Consider the following 15320-nt stretch of genomic DNA (forward strand, 5'->3'; position numbering starts at 1 on the left):
CAGCAGTTACCTGCTCCTCTCATGCAAGGTGGTGGCTTTCCAAGCTGGTCCTGATAAGAGGTCGCACCACAAGGGACAAAGTCCAGGTTGGGGGAACAGAGCCCATGTCATCGCAGTGTCCTTTGGCTGTGTCTCCCAGAGCTGTGTGCCCGACACAGCAGCAATAAACTGCGGAGGTGTGCCCGGTATATCAGTGTTAGGTGCTGTTAGGAGAACACTGGGGTTTTTCAGATGTGTTTGGAGCTGGTTTTGTTGCCTACAGAGGCAGTTACTGCTTTTTAAACCTCAGTTTGCAGAGACATTTGTGGCAAAGCCCAAATCTCGGTGATGATGCCAAGGAGATGAGGGGTTATATTGGTAAAAAAAGCAGAAAATGCTGATAAACATTTAAACGACTCCCGAACTTTCTGTAACGCTGGCTAACTTGCAAATCAATCAGAAACCAAGAAATGTCAGAGCTGTGCAGCCCTCTTTGGGTCCATGAGCCTGCTTGCCTTGTGCCCTGACTTTCTGTCTGCCTGGGGAGATGCAGAAACCCAGGGCAGGGGGCAAAGGGAGCCCTTCGGTGTGCCAGAGTGCGGGGAAGGCTGCCATTCTGTGGGCGCGCTGCTCTGCCGGGAAATCCCGCCCTCTCTCGGGCTGTCCTTCGGCCAGAAGCCAGGGGACAAAAGTCCAAAGCAAGTAGATAAGCCAGGGGCAAGAGGGGTGGGAATGCTGCACCTGCTGATTGCCTGACCCCCTTGCAGAGAGGGCTGTGTGAACTCTGTGTGCCTTTTCCCAAAAAAGATGAGGAGGTTCCTCCTTATCCCCCTGCCAACAGGGGTGACAAGGGGAGAGCCCTGGCCAGAGATGTTTAGGGACACCTTCCTAGCTGTTGGCCTGCAGGTGGGACCCTGCCAGCCCTTGCTCCCAGCTTTTTCTCAGAGCAAACAGGATCCCAGCATAGGTGATGTACCCTGCCCAAGCAGTGCAATGCTGAGGAGGGGAGGGGGCAGGTACAGCACCAGGAGCTGCTGCTGTCCTCCACGTCGCTGCCACCACCATTGGGTCACTGGGGCCTGTGGGAAGAGTGGGAATTGCATGGAGTGGGACACGTCTCTGGACCACTGCCTGATGCATCAGACCTTAGAATGTTGTTTTAACAACTTCTCTGGAAGGAAAGCTAAAGACATTTCTGCTTTGCTATAGGCGAGCAAGCTTAGCCCTCTGAGTGGAAATGATCAGCAGGTAATAAAACCACAGTGCAACACGGATGAAAAGGCCCCCTGAGCAGAAAGCCCTGGTTGCAGGCCACCCTACACCAAACCGCCTGGATGCTGGGAGGTGCCATCAGTGCCCTGCGGGCAGGATCCTCCACTGCCTTTCTCTCCGTGATAAAATCATTGACTGAGTTTCTAACCAAAGCACTTCCAAGAAATTTTGTTCATCCTTGAAGGGTGCTAGCAACACCTTATTAACAGGTGAATTTGTGTAGAAAGCTGTGGCGAAGTGCTACCTCTTGAAACTGTGATCGTAGGCTTTGAATGATGAGACTTTCTTTAAATGAAAAATTATCCCAGCAAATGGAAACAATAATTTTTGCAAAGCCAAGTGCACAGAAAAGGAGGAGTTATCCCGGAGCGACATGACTAGGGAGACTTCAGGGCAAAAAATTTGAAATATTTTGAGTGATACATCAGCACTGGTAAGCAGGGAGGTGTTATTGCCCACGTTCAAGCTCTTCTGTGGGCAGACAAACCCCCCGGGGCTGGGGGTCTCTGGGCCTGGGGATGGGCAGGGGAGCCTTCTCCAGCACGTCCCCCGTCCTGCACAAGACCCCGCCTCAGCCAGCCACCCACCGTGTCCTTGCACAGAGGATTTTAGCAGCCGCTCGTGTTTTTAATTACTTGATGGATTGCAAAGGGCTTTAAAATCAGCCCTTCTCAGAGCAGCGAGACAGCCGAGGTCTGGTGTCCCCGGGATCTGCCCCAAAAGTGAGGGGTTGCAGGGGTCCTTCGACACCTGCAGCGTTGCAGCACCGGAGCCGCTGCCCCCTCCGCACAGCTTCTGGTGTGGCCCAAACCTGCCCCCATTTCCTATCGTCAAAACTTTCACTTTCTGCCATCCAGACAGAAAAAAGGGTCCCAAAAATGGTTCAAATGTCATTTTGTGGGACAGACAGACATACGTGGTGCTCGAACATCTGCAGGTAAGGTCTGCACACAGATACGCTCAAAATACACTTCCTTATTTTTACATCTCTGAGAGGTCTGAACGGGGAATAAGTGTTTGGGGCCGGGTTTGGAGTTTTTGTCCTCCTGGATTTGCTGGGTTTGTGGTAGGAAGGAAAGAGATGTCAGCACACGGCAGGGAGGCACCGAGGCCCCAGCGGGGAGAAGCCTCCAAGGGGAAAGGAGCAGAGGCCAGGGGCCCGTCAGCGCCAGGCAAAGCAGCGAGAGGCAGCTTCTGTCAAAATGCCCCTTCCCTGCCAGCAGCAGCGGCTCCCTCCTGGTATGGAATTGCCCATTCCCCAAACTCACTCATTAAAGCCTTTCCCCTGGAGATGGAAATGCAACAGGCTGCATGTTTTTTCAGTAGAAAGCTTTGGGAATGCCCATTAATTAACCTCCGTAAAACATAGGTTTAAAATAGCATTAGATGCCGTGGGGATTCCTTGCTTTCTAATTACCAGACGGTAATCTCCCTCCTTTCCCTCTTGCCCCCATTTCTGCGGCACTTCCCTCCTCCTGCAGCCTTGCTCCCCTCCCTGGCTCCCGCCCGGCCACCCCATCCAGGGCACGCTCACTGTCCCCAGGTGAGGGCAATGTCCTTGCTCCCGACTCCCAGCCCTCCCTGGGTTTTGGCCTAGACGTGGTAGAAGAAAGCGCTTTTTCATTTTAAATAGGCCCAGAGTTTCTGTGTGTATCGCTCATGTTAGTATTTAAACCCACATCACGAGAAAAAAACCCTGCATATATTTTCTCCGAAAGAAACCCTGCATATATTTTCTCTCTTTTTTCAGAGCTAATCAGCAGCAAAGGGGAGGAGATTGGTGGGCTCATATTTCTGGCAGAGCGAGCACTCTTTCTGCAGCAGTTCTCACCTCCCAGTGAAGGCACGGACCTGTGCTCTGCCCCGGGAAGCACGCGCGTATCTTCTTGTCGCCCTGCCTGTCTTTGTAGGTGTGATCCGAGAGCACCCAGAGACACGTCGATCGAGACAAACCCGTGCCTGCTTCTGGGGAAGCAGTGGCCTTAGGAGCCAAGGTGGACCTCAGAAGCTCCACACCACACTACAGGTGTTGGACGTGAAGATCTCTACCAAGAGGAAAAGCGCTGACTGTCCAAGCTGGTTTTACCTACGGGGTAAAATCCTTCGCATCGTATCGCGCCAGTGAGGTCTGCATTGCCGTCTCCACTGACACGATGAACTTAAGGAACTGATTTTGTTCCTCTGTTTCGCTGGCGTGAAGGATAACAGGGACATGAAAGGAAGGGCGAGCCATCACCACATTGTACCTCCAGCGGTGGAAAGCGCTTCCTCCAAGCGGCGTTACGCACCGCGCTAACCTTTCCGTTTCAAAACCCTTGGAAAGGAACAGACGAAACCCCCGAAGCCAATTGCGTGTTTCCTATATCTCTTTATTGACCGCCGCTGACCGCCTTCTCAGGCCGAGTGCCAGATACCAGTGGAAGAGGTGGAGCCACCCTAGAGTAATAGCGAGGGCGGGGGGGACGGGGTGTTACGCGCAGGCTGGGGAGAGCTGGCTGGGGACGCGAAGCCTCGGCGCAGCGGTGAGCTCCCCTCTCTCCCCTGAGGGCCTGCTAAGACAGTGGGAAGATGTGCTCGTCCTCGTGTCGGTTGTCCCTAAGGGAAAGGACGGGGCAGTGGTGCGAACAGATGCACTTAAACACTTTGCCGAAAAAATATGTACGTTGCAACCCCCGAAGGCAAGACGTTGTTATTCCTCCTGCGGTTGCAAGGAACTCGTGGCACGCTCATCGCCTGTACGCAGGATCTCAGGTGTGGGGCTTGGCCCTGCCGCCTGTTTTTAAGAGCAACCAGTTTAACTCTGTGTGGGGTAGAGCAAGCCTGCAGGGCTTTTCCCCCGCCTCAAGGCTTGGTGCACCCGAAGACAGCGCTGCTCGCGCACTCCCTCCTGCCTGGTGGTGGCTATGGACCACAGCACCGGACAAAGATCCTTGCAGCAAGCGCAGCAGCATGGCAGCACGCGCTATCCATCCCATCCCCATGGCACAGCTCGCAGGCTTCAGCTTCAAAGTCCACCAGCCGCTCACCCAGCCCCTTGTCCCATCCAAGGGAAAGGGGGGAAAAAAGAAACAAAGGGAAGGAGGGTGGGGAACCAACAAAATAAACCCCTCTAGATATTCACTGGTATCTGTGCAACGGCTCTGGGAATGAGACCTGCAGACGGTGGCAGCCTGCGGCGAGCGGGCTTAGGAGGAAGGCGCCGAGGTGGGCTTCTCCTCCCGGGACACGGGGATGGGCCTCTCGACGTGGCCGGCGTCCATGTTGGAGGGGACCTTGGGGCCCGAGAAGGTCAGCATGCCGTCGCTGGACAGGGAGCAGCTGATGGCAGCCTGGTCCACGTTGGCGGGCAGGCGGTACCGGCGGTGGAATTCGCGGGAGATGTAGCCGTGGTCGTCCTGAGAGGCAGCAGAGAAAGGGGGGAAGGCCCATCAGAAACCCCCCAGCACCATGCCACGCATCCCTCTGCCCAACCCCCGCGGCTCCCCCGCAGCTGGGTCCGCGCTCGCCCTGCTTTATCATGGCACCGTCCTGCCGGTATCGCCGGGCACGTCTCCGCTTTTTACCCTGTTTTACAGGTTTGTAGGGGCAGGTGTCCCCGCCACGACACCCCTGGAGCTGCAAGAGCTGAGCAGAGCAGCTGGGTGGGATTTTGGCTGTATCATAGGTTGGGATCTGATTTGTATGGGGGCCCTGCCGCGGCCTCCGATTTCAAAGGATGCTTGGAGAGAAAGTCCGGCGTTCTGCGAAGGTAAAAGCAAGGCATGCCTGTGCGCCCATGTATTTCCTTGCTAGAGAGCAACACTGTGTCAGCCAAAGTACACAATCCTGGCCCTCTTTCTTTTTGGCCAAAAGAATGAGAAATGCAATTTTTTTTTCAGGTCACCCATGAAAACGGCTGTTTTCTTCCTCTGGAAAAAATAACTATATTAAAAAATACATACTGTTTCCAGACTAAAGCTTTGTCTGGCCAAAAAAGTATATAACAAGAATTAAACCCCTGCTGGTATAATTCACTTTTCGACCCCCACAGATATTTCCATGACATACGTGTTAGAAGTTTTCTAGCCTGAGGCACTCGGTTATTTTTCTTTTGTTTTGTTTGCTCTTGCTTTTCTCTCCCAGATCAGCACATGAAAACTCTGTTTTCATTAACAATTCTGGCTTGTGAAAACTCAGCCATGCTTCAGCAGCGCCAGATGATGTTCTCTGTCTGGTCCAGCGTTACTAGTGAACAATGGACATGGTCATCTGATGGTCATGGAAGATGATGATTGAAAATAAACAAAAGAGGAGTGGATTAGCTTGTTATTGTCAGATATCAGGTTGGAGCTCTATGGGAACGGGCCACGCCAACAATAACAATTGATAAATAACTCCTTCTTGTGAAATACTCTTTTTTTTTTTCCCCTTCAGCTGAGGACTGTTGGAATGAAAGAAAATGGAGTTTGACACCCCAGTTGCTCCACCATCACTGTCACTTCCACTTACCTGTCTTTCACTGTGCTTGCCATGGATTTCCACAAAGTCATCAATAACCTTCACAGTCAGGTCTTCGGGAGAGAAGTGTTTTACATCCAGCATGATTGTAAACTTGTCCCGGTCAGATCTCACCTGTAACAAACATCATTAGACAGTAAGACCCAAGCTCTCAGAGCGGAGGCAGTGCCAGCATCGCGGCAGCTTAAAAGCCAGAGAAGGGGTGGTCTGGCGGCGGCACAGTTTCCCCATCTGTGACTACGGTCCCCAGTGGGGGTCTTCCTTCCCACTGTGGGGACCCAGGGATGCCGGGGGGGCTGCGGTAGGCGTCCGCCCCATGGCTGCTGCTCTGGAGAGCGGCATCACTTCTCCCTGCTATCCTTGTGCCGGGGACTCCTCTGCGCCCAGCCATCTGCCAGATGCACTGAGTTTTTGTGCTCAGCAGCGAGAGGGGATGGAGTTTAATATTCTCTGCGTTTTGTCCCTTCATCAATTTATTGTTTCTTTATGGTCTTAGCTCTGGGAGGAAACCAGTAAGAGAGGGCTAGAGAAAGCACCGGTCCCCAAACTTCGGATCAGAGTCCCCGCGGCTATGTGTTCCTCCGACACGCTGCCTTCAGAGAACTCCTCCTGGGTCCTCCAGCGCGGGCTTGCAAAACCCACTGAGCTCCTGAGGCAGAGGACGGGAATGGGGAAGCTCCTGCTCACCAGGGTCCTCTCCCATGCCGAGCTGCTCTCGCAGGCGCTTACTCTGGGAGCAGCCTTGGTCTTCCCTCGCCACGCAGCTGGCGGGCACAAGGGCAGCAAAGGCAGCCTTTTACGTGTTGGAAACAATCGACAGGAGCCAAAATGGTTTCCGTTTCTCAAAGGGAAGCCTTCTCCCCAGCGAGGGTTTCCCTCCAAGTGAGGGCCAGGCGGGCTGTGCTTGGTGGTGGGCCAGAGGTCCTCCTCACCCTCTCGCACCCCGACATGGGGCTACAGACACCGGCCCCCGCCAGCGAGCCACGGGTGGGGAGGAGCAGGCAGAGGCGTAAGGAGGGAGAGGAAGGGAAAGGAGAGGAAGCCAAAGAGCCCTTACCTCTGAAATGCCTGACTCCAGCACGCTGCGGAAGAGGGACTGCCTGTAGTAGGGGCTGATTGTGGAAGAGAACAAAGGCAGGAGATCATACTCGAGGAGACCCTCTCCGAAAAACTGGTCAAACAAACGGCTTGGAATGAGGGGTCCCAGAGCACGCTTGAACCAGGGGTGCTGGATGGTAATGTCCATGCTGGCTGCTGCTGCGACCTGTGGCTGCGCGGGGAGAGCGGCGGGGGCAGTGCGGCCGGTGTGGAGACAGCGATGCCTTGGCTGGACCGCGCAGTGCAGCCCCAGGGAAGCTCCCCCTATATATACCGGCCTTGCAGAATGAAGGCATTAGTGGGATTTCTCTGGAAAGACATGATCTCATGATGGAGGCAACGTGGTCAGCAGAAATGCGGAGACTGACCTGGAAACAACAGTCTGGTTGGAATCGGCGCCAGATGTGCCGGAGGGATGATGCCAGGCAGCAGGCTGTGAGACCCAGGGGTACTGGCAGGTCCTCCACGGGATCAAGCAGACGAAACGGGTGGGTGTCCAAGGGTGCGTGTGAAGGAGGTCTGCTCTGGGGGCTTTTGTAACCTACCCTTGGCTTTTTGTTAATTTGCTTCAGCTGCTGCCCCTCCTTGAAACAGAGACACAAAGCGTCTTCCAAATGAAAGAAACAGCTTTCTTCCAAGTGAGGGAAAAGGGTTTGATTCGGGTTGAAGACAGAACTTTTTTTTGTGATATGCTATAAAGTGTCTCGGCCACTTAAGAGGGGCCTGACACCCCTGGCACGGGGATCCTGGCAGGGCTGGCAGGGAAGCAGGACTAATGCAGGATGCAGAGGATGAACACAGCTTTGACAAACCAGAAACTTTTAACAAATACTTTGCCAAAAGAAAGAAGGAAAAATAAGTTTGGTCACCGACCATAACAGCAGTCCCAAAGCTGCTTTTGAGAGGGTCCTTGTTTTGATTTAGGAGTGTTGTGGGAGATTCACTTATCTCCTGGTGTCACGACACAGATCCTGCTTAACATGCACTTCTGGTTACGACTGGTTTGCCTTTCTGTTTCACTTAAAGCTGCCTTTAAGGGGTTGTCCACCACCCTGGACAGACCGAGGAAGGGGCATGTGGACAGACCACTGCAGGAGCAGCAAGCTCTGCCAGAGCTGCCCGGCTCCACAGCAAGGCTCAGCACGAGGCCACGGCAACAGCCGAAACCCCATTTCCACTGGAGCCAGCAATGTAGGAACCGCATCCCAGGGACCTTCTGGACAACAGAAGCACCTACGTCAGGAGTCTTGTGTGTCTCAGCAGCTCTTGCAGTCAGCGGAGAGCGAGGGAGAAAGAGGAGAGGGTAACTCCAAAAGACACTTCAGAGCTGAGCGGCTGAATCATCTTCTCATGGTGCCAGGGGCTAAAGAAACTGAGGGTGGATGAGACCCTGGCATCAGTGCTTCTGGAGAAATGGGATCAATCCAGGCCAGGGGAGCTACATTCAGAAAAGCACAGAGGCAAAGTGACATTCAGCTGAGCATCAACTGGCATCTAGGCGCCACATGGAAAGTCCTTGGCCTTGACACCCACACATGACCCCTCCCCAAGCAGTGCACCGAGGCAGGTGAGGAAAAGTGGGAACCAGAAGATCCCGTTACAGAGGCTTTCCTTCATGGAAAGCAAAAAGCTGAGTAGAAAAAAAACAACAAGGCAGTAGAGACTGCTAAGAAGACAGAAAAGATTTTAGGTTCAGTCTCACCTAGCTCCAGCAAGAAAAGGCCCCATGGCCTGGCCATGGCTCTCGGGCACACACGCTTTTCTAAAATCATGTGCCAAAACTAGACCAATCCCTCCTCACGACATGGAGGAAAAAAATACAACAGACAGACCTAAGACCCCATTCAGTCCCATTGTCCCACATCTGTCATTTTGCTTGAAAAAACGGAGGGAAAGCAAAGAAAATCCATAAAGCACTTTTAAGATTTTTCTTCAAGAGCTCTATGAGGTTTGGGTCTTTGCCCCAGGAGAGAAGAAAATCTCTCCTCGGCCACCCAGTACCAGAGACCTGCTAATCTGTATTTAACCAAATGGCAGCAGTGACCTGGTACATCAAGGAGAGATACAGGAAAGGGTTCAAATCCCAAGCCTCTCACTGGAGCACACAAAGCGAATGATTTATTTGGTTGGTAGAAGAGCAGGTGGGAACTGTGCCCTAACACAGAAAGTGAGACAGATTTGGGGTCTGACACAGACATGCATGAGGAGCGGACGCAATCCCTGCAGCGTGTTGGGAACATCCCCTTTGTGTTTCCCAAACCAGAGGTTACACCAGGAGCCCAGGGAGCAAAGCACACAATGGCAGGCTCCTCTCCAGGCATCTTTCAGTCCTGACAAAACTGCCGAACCCTTGAGCTCTGACCTCCAGCGTGTTTCCCATGCAGGAACAACGGTGGATTACTGGGGCAGGCAGGAAGAAGGGAGCCCAGGCGGACTGTGCTGCTCGCAGCAGCACCGACCAGCAGCACGCTGGTGCTCTTAGCTAGGCACCTGGAGAGCGGCCGCTCGCCTCCGCACCACCACTTCTCTCACAGGGAAGCCCAACACCAACACCCACCCACAGCCTGAAGCTTGCTCCGGGATCAGAGCGTGGCTGTGTTCAGTGGGATGACAGGAATGGGCTGTTGAGAGGACAAATACATCTCCACCTAAATTTTGTCTAAAACACAGTTTATTACCACACGTTCAAATACTTGAAAAGTGGCAGCCTACTTTATGGTTTTACGCCTTTATTTTCTTCTGGACTGAGATTTTCATGGATCTCCCTAGCATTAATCATATCCATTTTGTCTTTGACAGACATTTTTGTCTTTCATGGGGAAAATATTTCACTTGAAGTGTAAATGTCATATACAGAAGTTTTTTCTGATACAGTCTTCGCACTGCCTGTATGCCTCTGGGCAACAAGCAGTCTCGTGAGACTCATCACATCTAACTTCCAACAATCTAAAACTTAGATGTTCACTCCAAACGAGTTGTCCAGGCTCCCTGTCCAGTCAGTGGAGAGAGACAGATGCCTCCAGATGGCTCACATTATAATGCAGGTGGCTAGGAAAGGTGAAATGAGACACCTTTCAGCAGTGCCTACACCTCGACTGACTAAGGAGGGAGCCTGGACAGCTGCCTGAAGGGACACAGTTCTAATGCTAACCTCCTCTGGACAAGCAGAGCTGGTAAGATGAATCCCATCCATTGCGATTTGTGTCTTCTCTCAGAATGAAACTACACTTGGGAATACCAAGAAGGAAATGGCAGTTATGAACTCCACTGAATTAAGAATTCATTACGAGAGGAGAAAGCAACTATTTTGTATCAGTTCTGGGGACCAAACTTCTCACAGGATGCACAAGGCCTGTGCACCATTATCACCCACTGACTAAAAGCAGTGAGATTTGTTGGCGTTCCTACAGAAGAAAGAAAAACTAGTGCATATATTCACAAGGGCAGCAAAAAAGCAATGAGCAATGCATCAAAGGCAGGTTTTCCCAAACCCTTATTGCAAATTTGGAATATGAGTCCAGTTCAAAAGGTCTTCCAGCAGGATCTGCTGTCTTGCTTACCTTTGAAAGAATCCCTTCCTGAACTACCACGCACAAGTGCCAGCGCATGAGACGTTTAGTAAAGGACGTTGCCCAGGACAAGCTGCAGAACTCCTAGCCCATGTTTCTGAGTAAAGCAGGCATCAGCGATCAAGCACAGCCCTTGCTTGTATTTAGCTGCTATTAGTTTGTCCCCATGACTGACTCTCACCTGCTGATTTCTAGGTGAGTCCAGCACTGTTCCCAAACCCCATGCCAAGCTCTCTACAGGCCCAACGTGAAGACAAAAGCAAGTATTCAAGCAGTGACAAGTCAGGTGTAAATGTAGAGGGTTTGTATGCGATTCTGAAGCGCTAATATAACTGGCATTATTTATCCAGCTGGTGTGTTGCAGCCTCACGAGAGCCAAGAAAGGCAACCTCTCTGCTCTGATCTGCATGTCCCCTCGAGTCAAGTGGTCTCTGTTAACCTGCAGCTCTTCAGATAGTTCTTACAGAAAACAGGAACGAGCTCCAGTTCTTTTTCTTTCAAACAGACCTGTTAACCCAAAAAGGTATGACCATACTCACTTAGGTGGTCTTCTGCACTTAGGTGTGAGCTGTTTAATGACAATATAAGAGTGAATAATCTCTGCCAATATTTAATGATAAAATTCTTGCAGCATGCTGATAAACCTAAGTTTTTCCTTCTGACAAATATTTCTATGAGGTACCAAAAGGAGTTCATGACAGCCACACAGAGGTGGGGCAGGTAACGATATGATCTTGTTGCAAGTTTTCTTCCTACCAGCCTTGCTGTTGTGGAAAATACTACTTCATGTGTGTGAGGGAGCTGGTGAGTGGGAAGAAAGACCATGCTTTTCTTAATCTTACAATCTTACATAGCTTTGGAAAGGATGAAAGAAGTCGATAGAAGTCAGTATGCAAGCAGTCAAGCTAAGAGGGCAGGCTTACTAGGGAGCCAGCATTATCAGTTTTGGCTGGTAAGCTGTTAAGCACTTACTAAAAGCTCTCTCTAGAAATGAACACAGAGCATTTTCTTTTTCTTTCTTCCTTTCTTTCTTTTTCTTTCTCTTTCTTTCTTTCTTTCTTTCTTTCTTTCTTTCTTTCTTTCTTTCTTTCTTTCTTTCTTTCTTTCTTTCTTTCTTTCTTTCTTTCTTTCTTTCTTTCTTTCTTTCTTTCTTTCTTTCTTTCTTCCTTCCTTCCTTCCTTCCTTCCTTCCTTCCTTCCTTCCTTCCTTCCTTCCTTCCTTCCTTCCTTCTGCAAGTGTCCTTTCTTTAGAAGACTCGTTTCATGTTCCTCAAACATATGCCTGCCACCCAGAGCAGTGCCATGTTCAGCAGCTCCAAACCTTTCTACCATGTCTGGGATGCTGATGGAGGAAGGACTAACTGATCATAACTGCAGCTAGACTCCTTCTCCTCCACACTCAACTCCTGCCAAATAACATGGAAAGAACTAAAGTGGTGCTTTCTGCCGAATTTTGCATGCTGTTGATCTCTTGCTAAAGTTTATAATGGTTGGGAAGAGGTGAGGCTGTGTTATCAGGGCAATTCGCACACCATGCTTAACTGCGGTTGGGGCTGCAGTGCTAACAGAATGGGAGGGCTGACATGAGAGAAGGCAGGTGTGATGTTCTTTTTTTATTAGATGAATAAGTGTTTCTTGTTAAAAGCAAAGAGAACACTTAAAAGCCCCTCTTTGAGGATAGTTCATAGCAGGAAAGAAGCCAGTTAGTAGGAGGGTTGCTACTTGCTGAGCACCTTTGAAAATCAGCCCACGTATTAAAAAGTTTAAACATAGATCTAGGAGCCTAACTTTCAGCAAGTGTATTTAAAAAAAATACAAAACCCAAACTTGGCTTGCTTTTCTTTTAAAGAAAGATCAGCATGTCCCTAGAGAACTCTGCAAATTCCCATGCCTCCCGAACAGCCCTCAGCTGCCCAGCTGGGAGCAGGTGAGCAACCCCCTGCATTCCAGCAGCTTCACTTAAAAAGTGCGGGGCTAAGCCTGTCCTGGTGTAAGTCGTCAGAGCTCTCCCTTCCCTCGCCTCTGCAGCTCTTGTTCAGTGAACGACCAAGCCCTGTACCACAAGTTTTGTCCCATGTGGTCCCTGCTCTCACGCACAATAAGTTTTGTCCCATGGTTACAAATTTCCTGAACACCGGATCCAGGGAGAGAGCAATCATAGAGGAAGCAATTTGTGGATGTGATATTTTTAGTTTTCTACCTAAAAAGAAATCTTTGTCCCACTGCTTTTAAGGTACAATCCTCTGTTTTATTGCTGGCCTTTGGGATTCTTTTTCCACTCCAACGTCTCCTTCTTCCCTATTTTAGAGGGATGGGGCGATTTTTATTTCCTGGCTTACAGCGATCCACAGTCAAATTTACTGTTCAGCTGTATACTGGAAAAGTTAAATATCCACTCTCCTCACATAAAGACTGATATTTATTTTATCTGAAGAATTTATATAACACCAACAGTCTGCCTTGGTGCAGCCAAAGAGGCTTAAAAAATTACTAGCAATCCCTTTTTTCCACCTCAGAGCCCACATCCTAAACACTGAACAAATCCCACCAGTGTTTAGGGCACATAACATCATTGTTGTCAAATCAATGGTGAATTTACGTGCTGTTAATCCTTGGCATTTATTCAAACAAGCTCAGCAAGTTTTAGCAGCACAATGCATTTTATGTTTTCATTAATGGATTTACATAGGGAATGAGAGATGCTCTTTGCTTCCCAGTCTGCAGCAGCACGCCCAGAGAGTGGGAGATGCGAAGAGAACGTCTAGCATGCCCAGAGAGCAGGAGAACTGGAACAGGAGCACGTTTGGAAATGTACAGCTGCTAAGCAATGATGCTTCTCCCCATCTGCAGAACACAGAGCACTTTCCAGAGGAGGTATGTATCATTACGGTGACTGGGACCAACAAGTAAAATGACTTCTCACCCAGAAAGGCAGAGGTACAGTGTGAGTCTCTTTCACCCCCCTAGTCTTTCCTGTGAATAAAGTCACCTCTCTTGCAACTCCACAGAGCTTGCTGCTGACAGTCCCTCTGCCTTGCAACCAGATCTCATCTCCGAGAGTTTTCCGTGGCTCCTCTTCCTGCAGTATAAAATATTCCTTTTGTTCTGGAAATTACACCCATTCTTTTCAGACCAGAGAATTTGCGAGTGTAGGATTGTTTTGTGACATAATGTTTACTCACCTAAAGCAAATAATTATGCTAAGCGATATAACAATTTGAGGAATTAAAGCGTTGACTATTTTTCAGAGAAAAGGAGAAATTACATCCATTGTTTTTTTGGTATGAATGTCTACCAAATAAATAAATAAATAGATAAATATCTTCAGACTGAGACCTCTTTTTTAAAAAAAAAAAAAAGTAAATCAAAACTTGTTATATGGTTCTTTGATTTTATAAAACAGGGTTTTTTTTCTTCCAGTGCTCTTGACACTTTAGATATGAGTTATTTCCACACATTTCTGCATGGTCAACACGAGCATTCTTGCATTGAGCAGATCATCCTACAGTGTCTGTAGCAGAGCGATTTTATAGATTTTTTTTCCTCCAGAAGGTTAATACCCAAGCTTTGCACTGGGAAGGTATGGCATACCAGGTGGAACAGGAGTATCACAGGGAATGCTCCACTGTGGATATTCACTTGACAAATAAGCAATGTGGAAGGCTTGGGAAGCAGATGAGACTAAGGGCAGTGTCTGGAGAGGCGGGTAAAAGAGACTGCAGGAAGCGTTAGCGGGGAATAAAAGTAGCTTTATCTGCTGGTCCAGGGAAAGTGGGGAAAATGAGCAGGTGGAACTGATGCAATGGGGAAGGAGAGGCAGGAGGAGATCTGGAGGACCGCTGGAAGAAGACTGGAAGAGAAGAGACGATTATCATGGAAGGAGGGTGGTCTGAGCAGGACGAGCAGCTCTGCAAAGGGAATTCTGCAAACCCTGTAGCCACTTGGTAATCCTACAGTGAACCACACAGTCCTGGTTTGAGCCTGCGTCTCACTGACTAAGCAGGGCTTGGAGGGAAAACACTAGAAACCAAAGGTAGATGCTATTGCATCAACTGTTAAACCAACCAGGAAAGCTCCAAAAATTGCTTCATCACAGGTGACGCTGCAGCACACTCCTCAAGAGCAAATCTGAGAGTAGGTGTAACCTGGCGCTGGGTATTAAGTTGTTTGACGGTGCTAGAGGGACCATGGAGACCGACTCACAGAAAAGACAGGAGGTTGACAGGGCAAGAAAGTGGTGTAAAATCTAAAACAGACACTGATGAAAGAAGGTTTGGGCAGGCAAGTCATATTATTGATTCAGGTTAGAGAGTGAGAGGCATGAAGAGACCTGCTGGTACTACAGAGGCTGAAACCAACACGATTCTCCACCAGGAACTGTGTGTACACAGGCTACCTATTTGAAGTTAAAATAGATAACCTACCACGACTGCACAATACAAACAGCATCCAGAATCTACTGCAGGGAGCACGTACTTTAACAGTCAACCACCGGGGTGAACCTCTCCGAACCTCCGCCGGGTTCTGAAGTACCTGTGCAGCACCATAAAACCTGCAAATCTCCCTATGCTGAGGAGAAACACAAACTAATCACAGCTTTCATCTGAATCAAAGGGACCCACTCTGTCCGCCCAGCAGCCTAACCGAGAGACAAAAAGCTAACTCCTGATGGGATAACGATCCCTGTCCTTTACGCCTGGATGACAGATGAGTCTGTTATGGTGGCAGCTGTTTAGTGACTTGGAGAATTTATTTTTACAGCAGCTCGGTGATGGGAACCTTAGAAAAAAACATCACTTGGCAGAGAAAGACCCTAATGAACCATCCATCTAAGCTGCTCCCAAATCCTCTTGCGGGGTTTATGTGCGCTCATGTGAGGATGAGCATCAGTACGAGGGTAGTGGAG

At 49.7% G+C, this 15320-nt stretch overlaps 1 protein-coding gene across 1 annotated transcript; it reads right to left on the bottom strand.

Annotated features, from left to right (window-relative positions):
• Nucleotides 1-4436: 4436 nt before the first annotated feature.
• CRYAA (crystallin alpha A) lies at nt 4437-6994 on the bottom strand. Its single transcript, XM_075443383.1, has 3 exons — nt 6806-6994; nt 5740-5862; nt 4437-4646 (listed from the first exon to the last, which is right to left on the bottom strand). The coding sequence occupies exons 1-3, from the start codon at nt 6992-6994 to the stop codon at nt 4437-4439; spliced, it is 522 nt and encodes a 173-aa protein (XP_075299498.1).
• Nucleotides 6995-15320: the final 8326 nt, after the last annotated feature.

Source organism: Opisthocomus hoazin, chromosome 1, assembly GCF_030867145.1.
Source record: "Opisthocomus hoazin isolate bOpiHoa1 chromosome 1, bOpiHoa1.hap1, whole genome shotgun sequence".
NCBI lineage: Eukaryota > Metazoa > Chordata > Aves > Opisthocomiformes > Opisthocomidae > Opisthocomus > Opisthocomus hoazin.